The sequence below is a fragment of the Pogoniulus pusillus genome, chromosome 26, assembly GCF_015220805.1.
Source record: "Pogoniulus pusillus isolate bPogPus1 chromosome 26, bPogPus1.pri, whole genome shotgun sequence".
Lineage (NCBI taxonomy): Eukaryota > Metazoa > Chordata > Aves > Piciformes > Lybiidae > Pogoniulus > Pogoniulus pusillus.
Window position 1 is genome coordinate 5,371,848 of NC_087289.1, and position 23,048 is coordinate 5,394,895.

General features: G+C 54.0%; 1 protein-coding gene and 1 long non-coding RNA gene across 4 annotated transcripts; both read right to left on the minus strand.

Moving 5' to 3' along the window:
* Window positions 1-13,260: 13,260 nt before the first annotated feature.
* NMUR1 (neuromedin U receptor 1) lies at window positions 13,261-18,302 on the minus strand. 3 transcript variants are annotated; one of them, XM_064165053.1, is made up of 4 exons: window positions 17,969-18,302; window positions 17,090-17,714; window positions 15,735-16,631; window positions 13,261-14,546 (listed from the first exon to the last, which is right to left on the minus strand). In XM_064165053.1, the coding sequence occupies exons 3-4, from the start codon at window positions 16,627-16,629 to the stop codon at window positions 14,143-14,145; spliced, it is 1,299 nt and encodes a 432-aa protein (XP_064021123.1). In that variant the 5' UTR covers window positions 16,630-16,631; window positions 17,090-17,714; window positions 17,969-18,302; the 3' UTR covers window positions 13,261-14,142. The 3 variants fall into 3 exon arrangements, with proteins under 3 accessions (XP_064021123.1, XP_064021124.1, XP_064021122.1); XM_064165054.1 differs by lacking the exon at window positions 17,969-18,302 and having other exon boundaries at window positions 17,090-17,418; window positions 17,578-17,797; XM_064165052.1 differs by lacking the exon at window positions 17,969-18,302 and having other exon boundaries at window positions 17,090-17,797.
* Window positions 18,303-19,517: 1,215 nt separating this feature from the next.
* LOC135186893 (uncharacterized) lies at window positions 19,518-22,911 on the minus strand. The gene is made up of 2 exons (XR_010307136.1): window positions 22,494-22,911; window positions 19,518-21,074 (listed from the first exon to the last, which is right to left on the minus strand). It is a non-coding gene; the product is annotated as an uncharacterized LOC135186893 (long non-coding RNA).
* Between the last annotated feature and the right edge of the window lie 137 nt (window positions 22,912-23,048).

Sequence of the window (23,048 nt, forward strand, 5' to 3'; positions counted from 1 at the left end):
GGTCCCGGGAGGGAGCCGGACAGCTGCTGTGCGCCGCTCCGGGGCCTGCCTTCCGAGGCGGTCCTGCAGCAGCTGAGTTCTGGAGGTGGAAGTCAGCCCGAGTGCACTGCTGCCTTTGGCGTTAGCAAAGGGACGGCTCTCTACCCACCCCACTTCCCTTCGGCATTCCTTCCCCGACCTTCGGGAGGCACTGAGCCACCCGCGGATCGTTTAAAGACGCATCCCCAGGAGCTAGTGGCCGTACAGCTGTCGGAGCTGCATCTAGCGCCGGAGCACCCTGCAGCTGCCATCTGGCATCAGGGCGCCCTGCATCTGGCACAGGAGCACCCTGCACTGGCTTCTAGCAGGGAGAAAAGTCGACAACGCTGGGGAAAAGATAACCGTGCGCTTGCCTGATGAATGCTTTGGACTTCATTCACTGAAAGACACACGGGCTTTCTCTCTGGAGCTTTGCCTAGTCAGGGCAGGAATAACCCTAGGGGAGAGTACAGCAACCCTCTTTAACTTGCTAGTCTGCTGGCAGGGTTGAGTGCTCTCTTGCTTAACACTCTATTCCCCAAGGACCTAAGCAGTCTGTTGTGGGGGGCTACCTCAGTGCCTTACATCCCTTCCCACTTCAAATTTGGCACGCAGGCAGCTCCCTCGGGGCTCCTGACACACACAGAGGTGACTTTAGCAGTTTTTGTTTCCAAGGTCTGCTGGAGAGAAGCCCCTAACTTGGGGAATACAAGATCCTAAGGAGCCCTAAAGAAAAAAGACACAAAAACAGGCTTTCTATGAATGTAGTTCTGCAGGGCCCTGATGGTTCTGGGACGTGCTGGGGTTGCCCGGTGCTACCTGAAACCAAGGCACAGCCTGTGCCTCAGGCAGTATGCCTACCGTGTCCTAGTGTCTCCTTCTCTTCTGCTGGCTGAGGAAAGGCTGTTTATAGGCAGGCAGGCAAGCAGAGCCACAGCTGAAGGTGCTGAGTCCTGGAGAGATGACAGGATCAGTCAGCCTCTCTGGATGTAAAGCAGCCTGTAGAGAGGTTGCCACCAGCCCAGCGAGCAGAAAAGGATGGTACCTGGGGAAAATCCTTGTCTAAGGCAGCCAGTCTGTACATGTCTGACAGCAATGGCTGGCTCATGTCCCGCTTGTGTGCTGCAGGAGCCCACCTTGAGTGCCTGGGAAAGCAGCAACACAGAACCAGAGTGGCCCTTGGGGAGACAGAGTGAGAGATGGAGGAAGTAGAGGCCCAACAGGAATTTTTAGCTGTCTGAAGGTATCCTCTTTACCACACACCAAAATTCTCCCTTGCCATTACTCTTACAGCTCTGCTGCCAGTGCTGAGGCTGGCCTTGGTTCCTCTCCGTGCTACAGGAGAGCTGATTTGCCATGGGAAAGGCACAACTGCTGCTTCAGCCAGGGGCAGCTTTGGCAGCCAGGACACCATATGTGTCTAATAACATAGTGGCAGCAGTGGAGTCTGCAAAAGGTAGGGCTAGCAGTAGGCCAGCTGTGGTTCTCAGCCCTGATGGGGGATATGTCATTATGGCCTGTGCTCCATCTCTTCTCCCAGCAGCATGCTCAGCACCAGCAGTTTATGCTTGATGCTGGCACCTCTGAGGCTACAGTGAGACCCAGCATTGAGAGGAAGGAGCACAGCACCTGTGTGCAAAGGAGTGAGAACTGATGCTGCCCAAGGCACTGTGTTAATCCATGCTGCACAGATCCAGATATGGCCCAAACTTGCCAGCCACTACCATGGCAATAAAGGGCCAGAGATCACAGAATCACTAAATCCTCAACTCCAACCATCAACCTAACATCACCATGGCCATTGAAACATGTCCCAAAGTGCACTTTTTTAACTCCTCCACCTCCCTGGGCAGCCTGTTCCAATGATTGACCAATCTTTCAGAAAAGATTTTTTTCCTAACAACCAATCTAAACCTCCCATGGTGCAACTTGAGGCCATTTCCTCTTGTTCTATCACTTGATACTAGGGAGAAGAGGCCAACACCCACTTCACTACAACCTCTTTCTTGTAGTGAGTGGCCCAAAACTGAACACAACATTCAAGGTGTGGCCTCACCAGTGCCACACAAGGGCATGATCACCTCCCTAGTCTTGCTGGCCATGCTATTTCTGATACAGGCCGAGATGCTGTTGGCTTTTTTAGCCACCTGGGCACACTCTAGCTCATGTCCAGCCAGCTGTCAACCAACATCCTCAAGTCCTTTTCTGCCAAGCAGCTTCCCAGCCACTGTTCCATAAGCCTGAAAGCATTGCCTGGGGTTGTTGTGCAGGACCCAGCACTTGGCCTTATTGAATCTCACACAGTTGACCTTGGCACATCAATCCAACCTGTTCAGATCACCCTGCAGAGCCCTCCTACTTTTGAGCACATCAACACTCCCACCCAATTTGGTGTCATCTGCAAACTTACCAAAGCTGCACTCAATCCCCTTGCCCAGATCACTGATAAAAGCATTTAACAGAACTGCCCCCAAAACTGAGCCTTGAGGACCACCACTTGTGATTGGCCACCAACTGGGTTTAACTTTGTTCTCCACCACTCTCTGGGCTGAGCTAGCCAGACAGATTTTACCCACTGAAGCATCCACACACCCAAGCCAGGGATGCCACAGGGAGGAAGGTATCTGGGGCACTGCAACTGCTGGCATTTAGGCTTGGCTGTTCCCTGAATCCCACTTGTGGTCAGAACCTGTGGGCAGCCCTAAGAGTGGACAGGGGAGTGCTGGAGCAGCAGCAAGGCCAGACATTCTCTGGAGACACCATGCTGCAAGGCTGTCCCAGTGGCACAGATATTTTAAGGCCAAAGGGAGTTCTGCAGAGCAGCATTACTGAGGAGTAACTTGGCTGAAAGAGCAGGTTTAATGGTGCTGTTTTGTGGAGGAAGTTGATTTTAGGGGCCTGTATGGCTGTCTCTTGTAGCCTGTCTGCAGCTTGGGAGCACTGATCTAATTCCACAGTTAAAGGGAATTTAGCTGGTTTAGAGGACACCCCAGGAGGGATTTGCCAAGGACTCACAGTTTCCAGCACAGCAGAGCCTTGTCCCCTCTGCTTCTCCCCAGCCTGGCAGCTCTGGGGATGCCTTGCCCAGCTGCCACAGCCCAGGGCTGGGAGGCAAATGCAGCTCCCTAACAGCCAGGTGAGATGGGTGAGCGGCTGAGGAGAACACCTCCACAGGGAGCACAGTTGAGTGAGCGTCCCCAGGCGCTCTGCTCAGGCTGTGCCCGGTCGAGGCTGGATGTTTCCACTAGATGGTGCAAAAGGCTGCAATGCCTGTCCCGCGTGGGAGCCGGAAACATGTGCCCGTGGGTGCAGCAGAGCAGGATCTCCCTCCCTGCTGCATCTCTCCCGTGAGATGCTGGGACACGGAGTGGAGCCTGAGGCAAACCCTGCATTTGATACCAGACAGCAGCATCAGCCAAGTGCAGTCAGGAGAGGCAAAGTTTATCTCATGCCAGAAAACCATCAGGGACCTCCAACCAAAACACCCCGTGGGTGGTTAGAGGTAAATGAGCTAGAAAAAAAACATCAAATGTGGTCCCGAGTTCCCTAGCCTCATCCTTGCTTTCCTGGCACCACAGCTCAGCTGCTACCTAGTCCAAGCAGTGGCTTGGTGTGGGCACAGCACAGCAAAAGTGACAGCAAAAAAAAAACCCAAACAAATTTACCCAGGTGTGGATGCTGCTTAACACCTCTTGAGTCTCCCCATATCCCACCTGTGAAGCCCCTTCTCCTGCCACCAGTGCCAACCTCACTCCATCACCCTGCTCCCCTGCCTATCAGCTGCTGCCAGCCAGAGCCGCCATAGAGCAGCTGACGCCTGCTAGCCCAGTGAGGTTAGGCACACAGGAGCTGTCCTCTCTCCTTAGCCACACAGCTGGATGCCCATCGGGTGGATAAAACTCTCCCCAGGCCCTGATTAACGGAGAACATCAAGCAAGATGAGCTGTGTGGTGTCCTAATTAAGTCTTTTCATCAGTGCCCACCGAGCCTTGCTGAGGAGAGCCCTTGAGGATGATGACTGAGTCGCAGGCACAGGGCTTGCTGTGACAAATGGCATTTAACTTGAGTGGCCACACATCAGCCCACTGTTGGTGTTGTCAGCTGTGAAACCTGGTCCTGAACGACCCACTGGTGTCTCATTAGGCCAGGCAACTATGTAATCATGATGTCTGCAGCCTGAGAGGGAGAACACAATCTCCTGGGGAAAAGTCTTCTTCCTGTCCCGTACAAGCCATCAGCTCATCTCCTGGCTCACAAAACAGGAGAGAAGCCCTAAGGCAGGCTGGAAATTACAACACGTTGCTCCTGCTCAGTTTTAATTGTGGAGCTAGGAGAGAAGCCCATCGATTCATCCTGCTGGGTAATTAAATGCTTAATGCTGTTGACTGTAAAGACATCATGGTTCAGCAGCCCAACACTAATGCATCAGTAACCTCTTACATCATGGCAAGGAAGGGGCACGAACTGCTCCCGGGGCACAGCATAGTTACATGAGATGGGAGCTCACAATGGAAACCTCACGGCCTGAATTAGTGCAGTGACAACCTGCAGGAGCAGGGGCTTCCCCCAGGAAGAGGGGGAGTCTTGAGTGAGACAACAAAAGGTTGGAAAGGCAGAGAAGGGAAGAAGCAGGAGATGAGCAGATCCCAGGTCCCTCCCTGGACCCTGGCTTTGCTGGGAAACTATCTGAAGGCAAACCTGAATGGGTCTGAGAGAGCAGCGCTGTGGTTAGTGCAGGATTCACACGGAGCTGAGCAGCCTAAACCTTCACCTTCTGGGTGTTAAAAGGCACATTTAGCACTGAGCAGAAATGCACCAAGCAGGGAGAATCCTGCCCTGCTCACTCCTCTCTCTCATCAGTGCCTCTAGCTAAGGGGGTATTTGCATGAACTCAGGGTCGGTTTTTCTGCCTCTGCTTCTAGCCTTGCTTTCACCTGCAGAAAGGAGATCCTCCTCCTGCCACTGCTGGGGCTAGAGCCAAAGCAGCAACCCAGGAGTGCTCATGGCAGGCAAAGCACCCAGCTGTTTCCTCCAAAATCCCTCTCCTAAGCCATAAGCCTCTTTTTCCTTTTTGTTTCCTTTTTTTGTGGCCTGTTTTTTGTTTGATGGGGTTTTTTTTGTGTGGTTTTTGGTTGCTTTGGTTAGTTTGTGGTTTTTGGTTAGTTTTTTGAAGGTGGGAAGTACTGACTGGCACCAGGCACAGAGTAGCCTCTTGGCTGAGGGAAAATGATCCAAGAGGATGAGGTGCTGGAGCACGTCCAAAGAAGGGCAATGAAGCTGGTGAAGGATCTAGAGCACAGGTCTTAGGAGGTGTGGCTAAGGGAACTGAGAATGTTTAGCCTGGAGAAAAGGAGGCTCAGGGGAGATCTTCTCACTCTCTACAACTCCCTTAAAGGAGGTTGTAGCCAGGTGGGGGCCAGTATGCTCTCCCAAGTAACAAACAATAGGACAGACAATAGAAACAACCTCAAATTGTACCCAGGGGAGGTTTCCAGCACTCCAAAACATAGCCCCCATGCTAGCTACTGGGAAGAAAATCAACTCCACCTCAGCCAAAACCAGCACATAAGGTTGAACTCCATTAGATCTTCCAGAGAGATCTGCAAGGGACTTTCAGCAGGCAGAAAAAAATCCTGGAGGATTTTTCCTGGAGGAAAAAACCCTTTAAATGCTTCACTTGCCACCCTTACTCACCCTGACTGGGTGCAAATGGATGCTTTCCAGTCACATTGTCTCCACTTACTGTGTTTTCTTTCCTTCAGCTGTTTTGCTGCTGCATATTTCATTCACACACTCACCACACAATCAGTAAAAATCACTCTCCTCCATCTCTTCCAAAGCAGAGAACTGAAGAAGACCTCACCCAGTCCTTATCTTGCTCTTAGCTTGTACAGATGATGCTTTGGTGTGGCACTTGGTGCTGTTGTGTTTCAAGCTCATGCCAGATGGACTCACCACCTGCAAGCCAGGATTGCCACAGAAAAAAAACAGGAATGGAACCCAGCTCAAACCATTTGCCTTTCCATCTGTGCAAGGCAGTTGTTTGAATCAGGCTCCACAGAGAGGTTTGGAGCCAAAGGCAGGATTAGTTTTGACAACCAAAGAGCTCGAGAAAGATGTGGATCTTTCTCTAACTGGAGCAAAAATCACTTGAAGACACCTGGACAAGCAGAGAGCTCTTAAAAAGAGGGGCCCAGACCATGGTGTAAATACAAGAAGAGTACCTGTGAGAAGGCAGCTTGATCTGGGGATTGCTGGGAGCTGTAGATATGGGAGAGCAGAGCAGGGCAGGCAGCAGTGATAACCTCCCCTGTTCCTCATTAATACAGCAGTGAGACTTGATGGGTCTCCTAAATTATAATGGCTTTCTTGCCATTAGCTTGATTTCTTTCTGGTGACAGCAGCAATGAATTGGTCCCAGCTGTTACAAGCATGAGATGAGAAATTAAAAGTAATTGAACCAAGTGGAGTGCTGGGGGATGCAGTGCAATGCAATGGGATGCAATGCAGTGCAATGGGATGCAATGCAGTGCAATGGGATGCAATGCAGTGCAATGGGATGCAATGCAATGCAATCTAATCTAATCTCATCTCACAGTATCACAATATCACAGTATTATCAGGGTTGGAAGAGACCTCACAGATCATCAAGTCCAACCCTTTACCACAGAGCTCAAGGCTAGACCATGGCACCAAGTGCCACGTCCAATCCTGCCTTGAACAGCTCCAGGGACGGCGACTCCACCATCTCCCTGGGCAGCCCATTCCAGTGTCCAATGACTCTCTCAGTGAAGAACTTTCTCCTCGCCTCCAGCCTAAATCTCCCCTGGCATAGCTTGAGGCTGTGTCCTCTTGTTCTGGTGCTGGCCACCTGAGAGAAGAGAGCAACCTCCTCCTGGCCACAACCACCCCTCAGGTAGTTGTAGACAGCAATAAGGTCACCCCTGAGCCTCCTAATCTGACCCTTTAGGCCAGTGATAACCCAAGGCCTGTAATACAAGGACTAGTGGGAGATATGAAGAGGAAAGAAGCAGGGTCAGTGTTTATGGAAAGCAGATGACTGCCACAGTGGAGCCTGCCTGGGGAGGAGACACCCATGTGTGTGCTGAGGCCACTGCCGTGGGAGGGGACACCATGTGGCCTGGTCTAGCCAGGAGAGACAGGCAACCTGCAGGGATGCTTTTTGTGGTGGATGTTTTCTGAAGGCAACTTGGACCAGCAAGCCAAAAGCCTGCTCTGAGGAAAGCAGGTCCTTGTCTACCAATGTCCATAAACTTGCAGCCCCCAGGCATTTGCTCCGACCCAGGGTATCCCCTGGCTGGGGGACACAGGAGGGCAATGATGCTGAGCTTCCTTCTGAGCCTGTGCAGGTAAGGGTCAGGCAGCAGATTATCAGTTGTTCCTGCAGAGATGAGGCACAGAAGCTGGGGAACCCCAAATTTATTTCTGTGTCTTTATTTTCTGCTGCCTTTTGGCAGTGCATGCAGGCAGCTGCCTGTCTGCCAGGGCATGGAGAGGGACTTGCTTGGGGAAGCCTCTCTGGTCTGTCCCTGCCAAATTCCTGCTGGGGGCTTATTTCTGTGTGAAATACAGCTTATGGCATAGCACCCAGGGCCAGCTAGGACCATTCTGCACATGATACAAACTCCAGGGGCAGGAGGGGGCTGTCTCACTCTTGATCTCAGCATCATTAATGTGAGATGGTCGTTAGTGCAAGACAGTCACTCTTCTTGCCCAGGAAAGACAACAAGAAAGATGTGTTTGGCCTCCAGATGCCTTTCAGACAGCTTTCTCCAATGTGCCATGTTAAACAGTCCTGAACTGAGAAGACAAACTCTCCCTGGCTGCCATGGTAAGCACAAAGAGCTGAAACCCTCTGTCATTAAAGGCAGCAACTGCAATAATGTTGGAGCAGAGACAGATGGGGTCCAGCCCTGACTGTGGGTCCAGTCTTGGGTTTTTAACTGTTTTCATTGTAAAGTCATTTTGGAGGGGGTCAGCTCACATGTTGCTGGGTACTTTGGGTGCCAGGAGGGGTGGGAAGATGCTGTCTGGGCATGGGGAGTGAAGAAGCAAGGGCTGTTCCTTTCCTGCCTTGGTAAAGCAGACTGGGTCCATAGCAGAAGCAAACGCCCACAAAACCGCGTTGGAAGAGGACCTGAAGAGGAAAGCACCTGAGGCACGGGGAGGCATTTCCCCTCGGGGGGCTCCACCAGTGCTCCTGGGAGCCTGTGCTTGTGTTTCACCAGTCCTGAACATAGAACATTAGAGAAAGGTTAGATTTCTCCAGGGCAGCTTTCTCTCTCCAGTCCTCCTCTTCCTGCTGGCATTTTTTCCACCCCAGTGAGAGCCAGAGAGTGGTGACCTCTCATCCTCCACATCACACACAGAGGACTGGGGCACACCCCTAGAACATTGCTGGGGATCCTAAACATGGCTTCTGTGGGCTGTGGGCAAGCCCTCTGCAGACTGTTGCCCTCCAGGTCAGTCTCAATATCTTTTGCTTGCAGTCCCTAAATTCAGGAGCCCAGCTCAGGGATGATGTGGGGGCCTTGCACTGAGCTTGATTCACCTCCAGCCCCTCCAGCAATTGCAGCCAGTTGTTATCAGTCTTTGCTTGCCCCAGAGCTCTGCCATCCATCCAGCTTTAATCCACTTACTGCCATGCTAATTATGCTTCACTTCCATTTCTTAAGCAAAGTGTCCCCAGGTCAACCATCATGCAGGCTCCTCTGACATTAATTCTGTCATCTTTAGCAATAATGCTCAGTGGGAATATGTGTGGGCTACCCAAACAGTTGGTCTCTTCTAACCCATTGCAGTGGGACTTCAACCCTGCCCCAGGTGGTGCTCATGAAGGTGCCTGGTGGCTTTAATGGGCCACCTTGCCCCCAAAATTGTCCCTGTGTCTTGCTGTGAGGCAGTGGGGAAGGGCACTGTCCATCACATCTCTGTGCTTCCCATCACCCTGCAATGAGGACAGTGGGATTTGGGGCAGGGAAGATTTTAAATAGCACACAGACATTCACTTCTTTGCCCATCTAGCCCCAGTGTGTTCCCTCCCTGCATGCCCCTGCCCTGAAGTGGGGTATGGGGAGCCCATCCTGCGGTGGCTCTGCCCCTCCAGGGCTGTTAGATTTGTTGTGACTTGAAGACTGTCCCCAGCACAGGTGACAGTCACACCACACTGCACTTGAGTCAGCCCAAAAGTCCAGGGCCATGTCTGAGCTTCTTGGGGTGGGCTGTGCTTCCCACACTGGCTCTTCCCAGTCTCCCTACAGGGCATGGCTGCCTGGAAAGTAGGTTCCTACCTGAGTCCTGGACCTTCAGAAAGCCATCAAGGACCTCAGCAAGATAACCTCCAGCATAGGGCTAAAATGTGAGCCATGGATGTGTGTCCATGAGAAGCAGAATCAAATCCTATATATTTTACTTTTATTGCCTGTTTGTTCTCTTGTCTCCTTCCATGCTAGTAGCTGAACATGAGCCAGCAGTGTGCCCAGGTGGCCAAGAGAGACAGTGGTATCCTGGCCTGCATCAGGAACAGTGTGGCCAGCAGAACAAGGGAGGTTATTCTTCCCTTGTACTCAACACTGATCAGGCCACACCATGGGTACTGTGTCCAGTTCTGGGCTCCTCAATGCAAGAGAGATGTTGAGATACTGGAACATGTCCAGAGAAGGGCAACAAAGCTGGTGAGGGGCCTGGAAGAGAGGCTGAGGGAGCTGGGGGTGTGCAGCCTGCAGAAGAGGAGGCTCAGGGCAGAGCTCATTGCTGTCTACAACTACCTGTAGTGAGGCTGTAGCCAGGTGGGGTTGGTCTCTTCTGCCAGGCAACCAGCAACAGAACAAGGGGACACAGCCTCAAGTTGCACCAGGGGAGGTCTAGGCTGGATGTTAGGAGGAAGTTCTACACAGAGAGAGTGATTGGCATTGGAATGGGCTGCCCAGGGAGGTGGTGGAATTGCCATCCCTGGAGGTGTTCAAGAAAAGCCTGGCTGAGGCACTTAGTGCCATGGTCTGGTTGATTGGACAGGGCTGGGTGCTAGGTTGGACTGGATGATCTTGGAGGTCTCTTCCAACCTGGTTGATTCTATGATTCTATGCTGCCCGTTGCTGGCCAGCAGGCACTAAGTGTTAGCTTTTCACCACCACCACTGTCCTGGAGTAAGAGGAATAAGTGGAGTTCAAAAAGCAGCCTAAATCAGTGCCAAACCCAGCAGATGCTTGTGGTTTCCTGACAGACGTATTGTCCTGCTTCCCTTCTCCCCTCCCAAAGGCTGTGATCTTGGTGGGAAAGGATGCTGTGCTGCATCCATGGCTGGGCAGGCTGAATCTGCCCCACCACCCCACCCCAGCCAGGGCCTGCTCACTCCCAGGCACACACAAGGGCTCTGCCAGACTCACGCTGTCTGTTTTCTTCCTACCATAGCTGTGCGAAGGAAGCAAAAAACAACCTTTCCCTTGGCTTATTAAAGAGGGGCAGCAAAAAATTCGCTGGCACTCTCTAGAGCCATCTATCTTGGCTCCAAATATACGAGGCAATTGCTGTAAAACTTGAGTTTGCTCTGGAAAGGAAAAAAATGACCACCCCGTGCCTCTTGCAAACAACCACAGCACAAATGAAAGCCTTACAAGGCTGAGGCGGCCTCAGGGATGGATGGCTTTTTAATCCTCGAAGTTATGGTGATAAATCTTTTTATTGGAAGCTCTGGAGATACTGTGTCACTCAGCCTGTGTGGCAGCCCAGAGGGAAAACAGCTCCACGAGCTGCTGGGAGGGAGGCCTCCTGGGAGTGGGGCTGGAGGTGATGGAGGAGGGATGGGTGCGTGCCATAGGGGTGCTGCGCAGGCATGGGGGCCACAGGAGGATTCCCCCAGGTGGCTAGGCATGAACTGGCCTTTGGACAGATGCTGCTGTAAATCTGGGAGGCCAGACAACTTTTGGGGAGTGGCTCTTTGGAAATAAAGAGTTTGGTGAGGAGATGGTGGTGTGGAGCCTGACACAGCCCCATATTGCAGGGACAGTGGAGCTGCTTCTTCCAGCTCTGAGCAAAGATCTAGGGCAACGTCGTTCAGATGCTCACCCCCTGGCATCTGGCTCCCCAGGATACCTCTGCTCTGTCCCCTCCAGGCTCCCTCTGGTCCTGAAAGAATTATTTATTTGGTGAGAATTCCCACAAAGTGTTTTGGGATCCTCCTTCCTCCACAGCCATCTTAAAGGGCTGGTTGATTCTACACGGGTGGGAGCAGTGGGACAAACTGGCCTCATCCCTGGCTGCTGCTACTTCCCCCCATCAGAGGGCTCTGCTTCTCTATCATCTCCCCAGCAGAAATAATCCCCCTAATTTGTACTGGGGAGGTGGCAGGGGACCAGGCTGACCCTGAGGGTGCAGGGAGGGCAGTGAGCAAAGAGGTTCCATCCTTCCTGTGGGCTGTAATGAGCCTGAGGCTCCTGACTTGCTGCTGATGGAGAGGTGTAAAACCATCTCCACAAAACTCTTCTCCCCTGGGAGGTCAGCTACTTTTTCATCAGGTTCCATGCCCTGAGTGCAGCTTTTGCTAAAATTAATCATGGGATTAAAGGACTTGCTGGGGAGCCTTCAACCTCAACACCTCTTATGAGGTGGCTGGCATGTGGCACTGGGGACTTGGCATCATGTCTATCTACTGGTGCAAAACCCCAGCTAGGGGAGCAAAGTTGCCCATACATCTCTACCTAGGAGGTGCCAACAGCTGTGCTGTGACTGCAGCTTTGGCAAGCCTTTGGGGTGCTTTACAGGGTGCTCCCTGGCCCAGCTGTTCATGAGAGGTGGGCAGTGGAGCAGCCCTCACCGTTACTGCCTGGCCTCAATAGCACATTCCTCTCCCTCCTGCATCTCCAAGTTTGGGGTAGCCAACTAGGACACGGAGTCCCAGATCAGGGGACAGCAGGACAGCTGTGGACACGAGGCTGGGAGAAGGCAAAATTAGTGCCTCACCTTTCTGGCTGCTCTAAATTCCACTCCAGCTGTGCAAAGTCCCAGGACCCCTCCCCAGAGCCCCCCTGGAGACACACACACACTGTCCTCTGGCACTGACCAAGGAGCTGTAGATGCAAGTGGCCACAGCCATACCCTCACACAGCCTAGCTCTCAAAAGCAGTGGCTCAAGAGTCCCCAAAGCTCCACACAGATGGCTGTCACTGCCACCTCTTAAAAAGCCATCTCCTTGAGATTTGTGGCCAAAGAAGCACTGGGTGAAGTGAGATGAGGCCATAATGGGATCAAAAAGGCATCACCAGCATAGCAGGGACAAGGGGCCTCACACAGCTGCCACAGTGCTGGCTCCTGCCACAGTGCTGGCTCCAGCCAGGACCACCAGCGATGGGAGCTAGAGAGGGAAGAAAATAGATGGATCTTGATGCCCTTGATGATGTCAGCATCATCCAGAGAGGCTGCAAGCAGTCAGTAGGACCCTGAAATGCATAATTAGAACAGCTCCACACCCACTCTCACCTAGCAGCACCCTGCAGGACCCCACAAGGGCTGAGGAAGAGCTTTTCTCACAACAGCCCCTGAGGATGGGGAGTCCTTGCTCCAGAGCCTGGGACCGGGTCACAGTAACTATGGCAGAAGGGAGTTTGAAAACCCCAAATCCTGCCTGTTCTGGATCGCTGACCTGGATGCAGCCCTAGGAGGGCTGGAAGCAGAGCAGCAGCAGGCAGCAGTGCCCCTTCCACCACTCTGCCTGGGGCTCGTCCGCCGGACGCTGAGGGAGGGAAGCTTCCTTGGCTGGCCAGGGGGGACCTGGGGCTGAGGAAACTGCAAAGCAAAGCAAGAGCTCAGTCTGCTCAGACAGCCCCTCGGGCGGCGCCTCGGAGCCTTCCCGCTGGGAAGAGAGGCATCGATGGCAGACGGTGAGTGGCTGGGTCCGGGGGAGCGTTCCCAGCCGTCCCACGCTCCCTGGTATTTAGGTGGCATTTGCCGAGCCGCGCTCTGGGGACAGATCGATCAGCACTGCCGCACAGGCAGCTCCCCCTCTACCGCAGCCGGCTCAAGCCTCCCGGAGAGCAGCAAAGGTGCACGAATCCTGCTCGCACCTTCCCTGCCCGGAGCCCGTCTGGTCCCACAGACCTGGCACAGCAGCAGAGCCTGCGGTATGCCCCTGGTGCCCATCGCCCTGGCACCCCTCAGGAGGATGGTCTGGGTTCAGTCCCGTGTTGGGAGCAGAGATGGGTCTGGGAGATGCAACCAGGGCACACATCAGGGCAGTAGCTGTTTTTAATCCTCACTGAGGTTTGGCTGGTGCAAGGTAGGGACAGAGAAGGGCTCCCCACATTCCCCAGTGGTGCAGAGGGACACAGTGGAAGAAGAGGGTGGCACCTGGCCAATATGGGACAGAATGGGGAGAGGGGGGTGTATTTGTGGGGCACAGGGACAGGCATGGAGCTGCACCTCACAGCTGCAGGCAGCTTGGGGCTCTCATCCCATGTTTTCCTTCTCAGGCTCCAGCTCTGAAGGGAGCAGCCATGATCCTTTCCCTTGATCTCAAGGGGCTGAGGATGCAAGGAAGGCTGAGAGCAAGGAGCCATACCAGCACCCTGTAGCCTGACACCAGTGAAGGGATGTGCAAGTGAATCAGGGACACAGAGGTGCCGAAGAGTCCTGGGTATGTCTCAAAGGACAAGGCACCCACAGACCATTTTCTCCCCACTCCATCATGTGTAAACCTTTCCAAAGGGTCTCAGCCTAAGTGTCCCAAAACAGCCCAGGCTGCCCAACACCAGCATCGATAGGCTCACCCCACTGGGCTGTGAGGAGTGGGATGTTTTGGGGGATTGCTGGCATAGCCCTGACATAGAAACCAGCCATCTCTATATCCGGAGGGATGCCCTAGCCTCGGCCAGCCCCACTGCTGTGCACAGCAGGTGGAATATATCCAGGTCACAGCACAGCCACTGGCACCATCTTCCTAGAGCAGTGGTGCTGTGAAAATCATCCTCTTCATCCCAGCAGGACAGTACAGAGAGGCAGGGATCCCTCCATGGCTCCTGCCGCACTCCTCACCGTGGGAAGGATATCACCAACAGATGGACGCTGGTAGCACAGAAAGCTTTTCCCAGTCACCCTACATCCTCCCCTTCTTCAGCAGAGGGAAGTCATGTGGGTGGTTGCCTGGGCCCCCTCCATCTCCTCTGGTTCATATCCCTCAGCATTGGAGAGGGGCAGCCCACTGGCACTGGACATGGGCTCACACTCGGTGCTGCGGGTGGTGACGTGGGTGACACTGGGTGAGTATCTCCGTGACCGCAGAGGGTGGTGGCCATGGTGGCACATCACCTCCTTGAACATCTCCCGGAAGCGTGTGGACATCAGGTTGTAGAGGATGGGGTTGGCAGCTGAGCTCAGGTAGAAGAAGACACCCGAGATGATGTGGACGTACTGGAACATGTGGAGCATGTCCATGGTCCAGGTGGAGACAAAGCTCCAGACAAGGCGGTCAGTGTGGAAGGGAGCCCAGCAGATCCCGAACACCACCACCAGCACGACTGTAGGGAGCCAAGGAGATGGTGTTACTATGGGTGTGGGGCTCATACCCCTCCCTGGGAACCTCCAGTCCCTGGCCAAACTATATCCCATTTCAGCTTTGGCTGTATTAAGGAAGACACCAAAAATCTTGGGAGAGAGGAAGGCCCCCCCTGAGCTTTTTTTGGCTTGCCATGATGGGGCTGCAGGTCTGCACAGGATCTCCTGCCAAGGCTGCTCCAGGTGCTGCTGCACCACATGGCTCTACTCCCCATCAACAGGTAACTGTTCCTGCCACTGCCCTGTGGCCATGCAGCATGGCTGGGGGACACCCCCACAGGCACATAGCCTCTTGGTGCCCTGCCACCCTCGCCAGCTGAGTCCAAGAAGCCAAAGCTATCTGCATCCTTTCCTTGTGCTCTGGCTTTGGGCTTCTTATGTAACTGAGCTCTGCTGATGGGAAGGAGAGGGGGTGATAGATAGGTGGTTGCTGCCTTTGCATACCCATGCCACACTGCATCTCTCTGGCACATGGCGACAGGTGCCCCTTCATGCCCTTCCCAGCTCCACTGCGAGGCAAACAAAGATACCACTTGTGCGTGACGTGGCAGAGAAGCAGCCCTGGCCTCGCTGCTGGCCCGGGTTGGGCAGCCTGCCACCGCTGCGCTGTCACGGGGCTGGCAGCAGGCACAGGTCAGCGTGCCGAGGACAGGAGGCTACCCAAGGGCAGCCAGCTGCTGCTGCTGGGACGGAGGCCAGAGTCTGTGGGGCTGGAGCCGGCGAGGGGAGCAAGGACAGAGAACAGTAGGGCAGAGTGACAGAGGGATGCTGCAGTTCAGCGTTGGGTCAGGACATCAGTGTCCCAGGATGGCAGCAGTGGCGGCAGGGCTGGTTAGGAACTGGGCCCTCTTTGGGAAATACCACTGCCACCATGCAAGCTCTGGGCGATGAAGGTTAGGTTCCCCCATTCCATCCCAGCTCCTTTCTCTTTCTCACTCTGCATTTTCCTGGATTGAGATGGGAGGGAGCAGGCATGCACAGTCCCCACCATCGGATCTGTTTTAGCCTTGACATCCCAAAATCCAGCCCTGCAACCTTCCTCAAGGGTGACCCAGCCTCAGTTTCCTCCCAGCACCTTCCCAACACAGCCTTGGAAGATGCCCCCTGGTTCTGCCCGCTCCCAGCATGAGAGGCCCCAGCATTGGACTCACAGAGCATCTTTGTGACCTGCCTCCTCTTGACTTTCTTCTGCCCCTGGGCATTGTGGCAGTCATGACCGCCATCAGACTTGGCTCCCAAGGTCTCCAGCATCTTTTCTTTCTTGAGCTGCAGGCCAATGAGCAGGTAGAGGACACTGATGGTCCCCATAGGCAAGAAGAAGAAGACAATGGTGGTGACTTGGATGATGAGGTTGTAGGTCAAACGCGGCTTGACCAAGGTGCAGATCTCAGAATCAGGCACTTGCCCTCGGCCAGGCACATAGAGAGGCTGCAGGCCATGGAGGCTGGTGTTCGGGATGGAGCAGACAACTGACAAGACCCAGATGGTGATGATGACCCTCTTGGCGTGGTTCCTGGTCACCACGTACTTGGCTTTGAGTGGGTGCACCACGGCGATGTAGCGCTCCACGCTGAGGGCGGTGACATTAAGGATGGAGGCAAAGCAGACGGCCTCAAAGAGCAGCGTCTTGAAATAGCAGCCGCTGGCGCCCAGCAGGAAGGGGTAGTTGCTCCACAGGTCGTACAGCTCCAGCGGCATCCCCAGCAGCAGCACCAGCAGGTCAGACACGGCCAGGCTGAACAGGTAGTAGTTGGTGGGTGTCCTCATGAAGCGGTGCCGGAGGATGACGATGCAGGTGAGGGTGTTGCCCACAGCTCCCACCGCAAAGATCAGCAGGTAGATGACACAGACAGGGACAAAGAAGCTGGACCGTCGAGGTCCCAGGTACTTATCCCGTAGCTGCTCCTCTGTCAGGTTGACATCCTTGGGGTCGAACAAGGTCTCTGGGTGAGTCCTGTTGCAGAGATCAGGGCCGATGGGCTCCACAGGAAAGTCTGTTTGGGGCAGGGGGAACTCAGGACCAGAGCAGTTAACATAAGGATTCATGGCTGTGAGAGACAAAGAGCTTTGCAGAATGTTCTCCCAACCCCTCTGCTGCCCCAGCTCCTTCTCTCCCCATTGGTGTCAGGTTGCCAGGATACTGCTGACTGTCACAGCTCTGCACCCTCAGCCCCATCCTGCCCCAGCCACAGTTTTTCCTTTGGGAAATCACCTCAAACCTCCCTTCAGTGTCTCTCCAGAGTTCCTAAGCTCTTCTTGCCCTGTTTCCCATCCACTAACCACCCCACTGATTCCCCAGTACACCTTGGCCACTTCATTCCATCACTGGGGGTTGTAAGCAGGGCAGTCTTCTCTCCCTGTTCCCAAAGCAGAGCAGGATACGTCCCCAAACCCAACCCCAAAAATCAATCCTGGCTGCAACTCTGCTGTCCATGCAGAAGGGCTGGCCGGGAGACTATTAAACAGTCAGAAGGAACACTGATCTTCAAGCCCGAGAAAGACTTACGGCTTGATGGGAAGCTCCAGATGAAGGCTGAGGTCCCACCGCCCCTGCGCTAGATGGGGTCGGACTGGGGAGGGAGCGTGGGAGGGGATGGAGACTTCACTGCCTTAAGAGGCAGGCTAATGAATTCCTGTCGCTGATCTCCCCTCAGAGCTCAGCTCGGAGAAGCTGTCTGCCCTTATCCAGTTTCTTCCTCTTGTCCTCTGGCAGTACAGAGGCTGGTGGGCAAGTCAGCAGGGTGCTGAGTTCTTTCCCCACTGCCCATACAGGAGCCCTACCACCTGCCAGGGGCTAGCTCCTCGATTGCAAAGCAGCACTGCTGAAAAGATGCTCTTCAGGAGGAGAAAGGAAATAACGTTAGAGTAATAAACTCCACTGACTCTGAGATACTGCCAGGGCAAGGCAGCGTGGATGTCTCCAGCCCCACCAGCAGCCTTTGCAATGCAGGGATTTCCACTTGTGTGGCCTCCGTGGTAAAGGTGTCAACCAACCTTGCTGCCCTCCCGACACTGCCAGGCACGGGGGCTTGGGAAGTGACCAGCTCTCTGGCCTCACCCGGGGGAGATGCAAACAGACCCAGAAGCTTCTTGGGGTCTCCTTGCTTCCAGACATGCAACACCTGGGTCACCTGAGTGGAGCAAGCAGCTTCAGTCAGCTCCCATCACCCTTCGGTGGCAGAAAGTTGCTGCACTGGCAGCGTCATCCCTCGCTCCACACCTAGATCTGCTCCCTCTCCACACCCACCTGTGCTCCTGCCTGCCCTCTGCACTGGCACCTTGTGCTGCTGGTACCCCCGGGTGACAGCAGTGCCGTGCAGCCACGCACAGACCCGTGCAGACCTGCACACGAGTGTATGCAATGCGCACACACGCATGAACTCACGCGTTCCTGCGCCCCACGGACGCGGGGCAGGGCTGTGTGTCCTCACTCTTCCCGCCGCTCCCCACGCTTCCAGCATGTGCTTTACCGGTCCGAGAGCAGCCCGGAGCCCGCGGGGCCCACGGGCGGCTCCTCCCCGGCCGCCCGCCCCCTCGCCGCTGCCTGCAGAGAAAGGCTGGCGGCTGCGAGGCGGGGGCACACCGGCTCCGCCACCGCCGGGCTCTCCAGCCCGCCCCGGAGGTAAGCGAGTCACATCGAGGAGGGTCTTGCAGGGCGGGGGGCGGAGGGGGACGCAGCTGTGCATCGCTCCTTCAGACGGCAGCGGGCACTGCCATCCCGTGGGTTCATCGGCCCCTTCATCCCTTCCGAGGTGGCAGGGCAGAGGGGTTCCCGGTCTCCTCACGGGGATGACACCTTAAAGGCATTCCGGATGCTCTCTGCCATTCAGCCTGTCCCAGCGCCATCACCGTGTGCAGCGTTTGGATGAGCCGAGAGGGATGGAGCTGGGAGAGCCTCTCTCAGGGCTGGATTGGCACAGGTGTGACAGAGGTCTTGGAGAGGGAGCCTGGAGAGACCTCCAGCCCTGTATCACTCACTCCTACCTGGGCTGAGCCCCAGCATAGCTCACTGCACAAACAAGCCCAGGACCCACAGCCAGGATGTGAGAAGCTGCCTGGATCTGGTGGTCCCCAGCATCAGGACAGTGCCCTTTGGTTCCTGCACACCCCCCAGGCTTGGCAGTTCCCTGCATGCAGCCACAATGCCTCCTATCTTTGTTATGTTCCTTGCCCCTGCGCCCAGATTTTGCTGCAGGGCAGTCCTTGGAGCTCTGCACCTGCATCCTTGTCCCTGCAGGGACACCCCTAGGGGTAAGGAGACATCTGCTGGGACAGGGACATTTGGAGGTTGCTTAGGTTGAAGCAGAGCAATTAAGATGCTGCTGAGCACTTACCAAATTTCAACATCTGTTTCCCTGCAGTATCCTTCTGTAAGTGAAGATAAGAGGCATGCAAGTAAGGATGGTCCACAATGAGCAAGGACCAGAGAGAGGTTGATTCACTCAGAGCTGAACAGATCAGGAGTCCATCTGTCCCACTCAGATTGCCAGATCTTGGCTTCCAGGTGTGGAGAGACCCCTGTCAAATGCATGGTTCAGTTCTCCTGGCCCAAATTTTACTAGGACACCAGAACCACTGGACCAGAGATCTTTCTGCCTTTGCTCCCTTTTCCCTCCATTATTGTCACCAGTCTGCTGGAACATCCACCACAACTAGGGCCTAAGCAGCTGCCCCTGCCCTAACTGCTGTCATAGCTCCTTGGGAAGAGTTGGTGGCTCTCAAGGACTGCACATCACTTCTTTCCCTCAGCATCTGTTTCTTGCTACCCTCCCCAGATCCCTGTGGGCCTGACAGCACTTCAGAATCATCCACTGTGGTTTTCAGTTTTCTGATAAAGCAAATACCAGGAGACTGCAACCTCCTTCCACGACTGCTCCCTGCCACTTAAAGAGGATGAACTGCACATGGGAGCATGACCCTTCAGCCTATTCCTCTTATCAAGCACTTCATTGTATTAACCCTGCCTGAGAGGAGGAGCCATCAGCCTCAAAACCCTCCCCTCCTCACAACACATTGGCCACCTTGGCCTGGCTGTCTCCATCTGGCTGGGACATCTCTTGGCCGGGCTGGAACTTCCAGCAACAAGGTGGTAGGACTGCAGTACTCGAGAGGCTCCCTACATAACTCCAGTCAGAGGGATTCCCTCCAGTCTCCCTGCTGCACATCCATCCCTCCCTGCCAGCTGGCCAGTGCCCTTGGCCAGGTCCCTCTATAGGAAGGTTGAGGCTGGCACACAGAGGCTGAGCAAGGTGGCTCTGCAGTGTTACCTGGAGAATTAAGAGTCTGAAAGGGGACAAACAGTAGCTTTGACACTTGAGAGCTGCAGCTCAGTCACCAACTGCATCTGCTCCGGTCTATTTTCAAGGGCACATCACTCTGGGTAATTGCAGGGCATAGCAGCAAAGCCTTTTACAGAGCTCTCTGTGCTCCATCCTCCAATTTATTCCCCTACTTTGCAGCTTTAAACAACGCCTTCTTGTCCTGAGCACAAAATGCCACTGAGCCACAGCATGACACTGCATCTGAGAGGAAAAACGAGAGAAAGACAGTCACTTGTCCCCTCCTTGCCACCCTGCAGCAGGTAAGAGCCCTCAGGGTGAGTCCATCAGTGCTGCTGAAGCACGGGGAAAAGCAGCCCCTTTGCAGGTTATTGCTGCAGCAAATCTTTCTGGGCAGAGATGGCCTGAACAGGGTTATGAAGTTTCAGGACAAGAATTAAGCCTCTACCCTCAAAGAGCAAATAAATCTTTTGGCCATAGGGATGCAGAAGGAGTTTCTGTCCCTGCTGGGAGCCGCCTACTCAAAGGAGGCCCTCTTTCGTCATTTGGAAGTGACATGTCCAGAGGACACATCTCAGAGCAGGAGGATGCTCATTTCAGTCCTCAAGATGGAAAAGGGTCACTCAGACCTGCAGGACACCAAACAGACCTGGATTTGGATAATGCTGCAGTAGCATAGGTCGGGGTGAATGCAAGTCAGTGAGGTGACCTTTCCAAAGCAGTACTGCTGTCATTTAGCCAGCAGAGCCCACCCAAACATCTTTGTCTGTTGTGGGACACCTTCCTCTAGTAACTTTTTGCCCACTGCCACTCTGTGTATTTCCAGCCACTAACTTTGTAGAGATCTTTTGCCACTATGCAAGAGCTGCTCCCACTTCCAGAATCTCATCTTGGCATCATTACCTCTCTCTCCCAGTCCAGAGGGGTTGAAGCAGGTGACTTCACCTCTCCCAGTAAATCCAGCTCTTTCCAGATTGCTAAGTCTGAGCTGATGATATCTTCCCAGCACCCTTCCCAGGACGCAGGCACTCAGCAAGGATGCCTCACCCCCTCAGGAGAGCTAACCACATCCCTGCTGGCTGCAGGGCTGGTACTCCAGGTGCCCTGTTTACAGTCCAAGGCTTCTCTCTCCAGCAATCATTTCACCTAAAGCCCCGTGGCTCATCTAAGAAATTACAGGGAAGGGGCATTCCTCCTCCATATCAAAATGCACTGAAAGAAGAAAAAAAGGGAAGAAAGGGGAAAAAAATCTATTGTCAGTGTTCACTGGGATAAAAGCAATCAACTTCCTAAGAACTACAGAACTAGACTCTGCTCCACACCACATGCTCCCCAGAGTCTGCTGGGCTCTGTGTGTGTGAGGAAGACAAGCACTCTCTAAGCAGGTATTCAGGCTCCATGGCAACCACAGTTTTGCTAATCAGGGCAGGCACAGGTTGAAATGCTCTTTCCCTTGGCAGGAGCACTGGGCTTTTGCAGGTCCCCACCAGCCCGAGTGGCCTGTGGGTGTTGCCTTGTCACCTACAGTGATAGAGCAGGATAAGAGCTGGCTGCAGCGAAAGCATCCCTATGAGAATCCACATAATGCTGCACCCCTCATCCAGCACAAGAGTGAAGGCTGTGTTTTTTGTAGTGAGCCCAGGATGAATCACCCAAGACCAAAAAAGCATCAGGTTCTTTCTTTCCAAGTTGTGGAGGTGTCCATCAGCCAGCACTTTGCTAAGAACATGTCATTTTCCTGCCTCTCTCTCACCAGGATGCTGCCCAGTGGCTCCACTTGAGGTCAGAAGAGGTGGCAAAGCAGATGCTGGCACCAAGAGCAGCAATATAGATGCCATTCTGTACTCCTTTACAGCATTCCTGATGGGGAGAGGGGCAGCTGCAAGCAGGGAGGTCTCACATCACTCTGCCCCATGCTCAGAGCATGGCTACTGCCACATTTTCCTCAACCTGGATAAGTGGCAGCCTGCAGCAGGTCCCAGGCCTGTGGCAAAGCACTCTGCAGGCTCAAGGAGCAGCAAACAGGCCACAATGGAAATCTCTTGCTCTGGATGAAAGCTGCTCCATGGCAAAATCCGTGACAAATCTCTTGCTCTGGATGAAAGCTGCTCCGTGTCCACAGACAAAAGAGACTTGGAGCCCAGCCAAACCAGCTCCCCCTTTATTCAGCAGCACAGTCAAGACAAATGACACCCAAATGAGCACTTCACAGTTGAAAATAACTCAGCCAACCCATAAAGAGCTCGGGATCACCCCAGTACCCCAGCCAACCCATAACAAATTTGGGATCATCCACTACAGCAAGACTTTCTCTGGAACACATTTAGAGCATGGATCCAGGGCATCTTCCCAAGCTCCAAGTCACCTTATGGGCATAGGTTACCAAAAACCCTCTCAGATTCATACCATCAGAAAACTTATTGAGGGTAGACTCCATCCCCTCATAAAGGTTGTTGATGAAGATGCTTAACAAAGTCTGGACCCAGTACTGACCCCTGGGGGGTTAACACCACTGGCTACAGGCCTCCAACTGGACTCTGTGCCACTGATCCCAGCCCTCTGAGCTATTTTTTAGCCAGCTCTCAATCCATCTCACAGTCCACTTATCTAACCCATCCTTCATGAGCTTACCTTTGAGGATGTTATGGGAGATGGTGTCAAAAGCCTTGCTGATGAGATGAGAGCCTCTCAGCTTGATTTCCACACTCATCAAGAAACTGGAAAGAATACTTAAACACTCCACCTGCATGCACTGAGGGCAATCCCATATCTCAGAAGCCCAGCAGGTGCAGTTCCACTGATTCACAGGTTGCATTGTGTTGGAAGTGACTCTCAAAGGTGCAGTAAGCAGGAACACCTCCAGCTAGATCAGGCTCTCCAGCAGGACAGTAGTTAGTGGGTGAAAGCTGCCAGGCTTGCACAGCTTCACCTCAGGAAAACTCCCATTGCTGTCCAGTATGGCAAATTAAAGAACAGGCTCTGGGGTGACAGCACACAGCCCCCACCTCTGCCTGGACCTGCTGCTACCCCAGCTGAAAACCAAAGACTTCCCCAGTAGCCCCTCCTATAGCCCCCTCCTCTCTTCCCTGCCATCCTCTTTATAGCCCTGGGAGGCACTCACAGCTGGGCCAGGCTCGGCAGCACCTGGGTAAAGGGATGGGCTGAGTTAACCCTTTGCTCACCAAC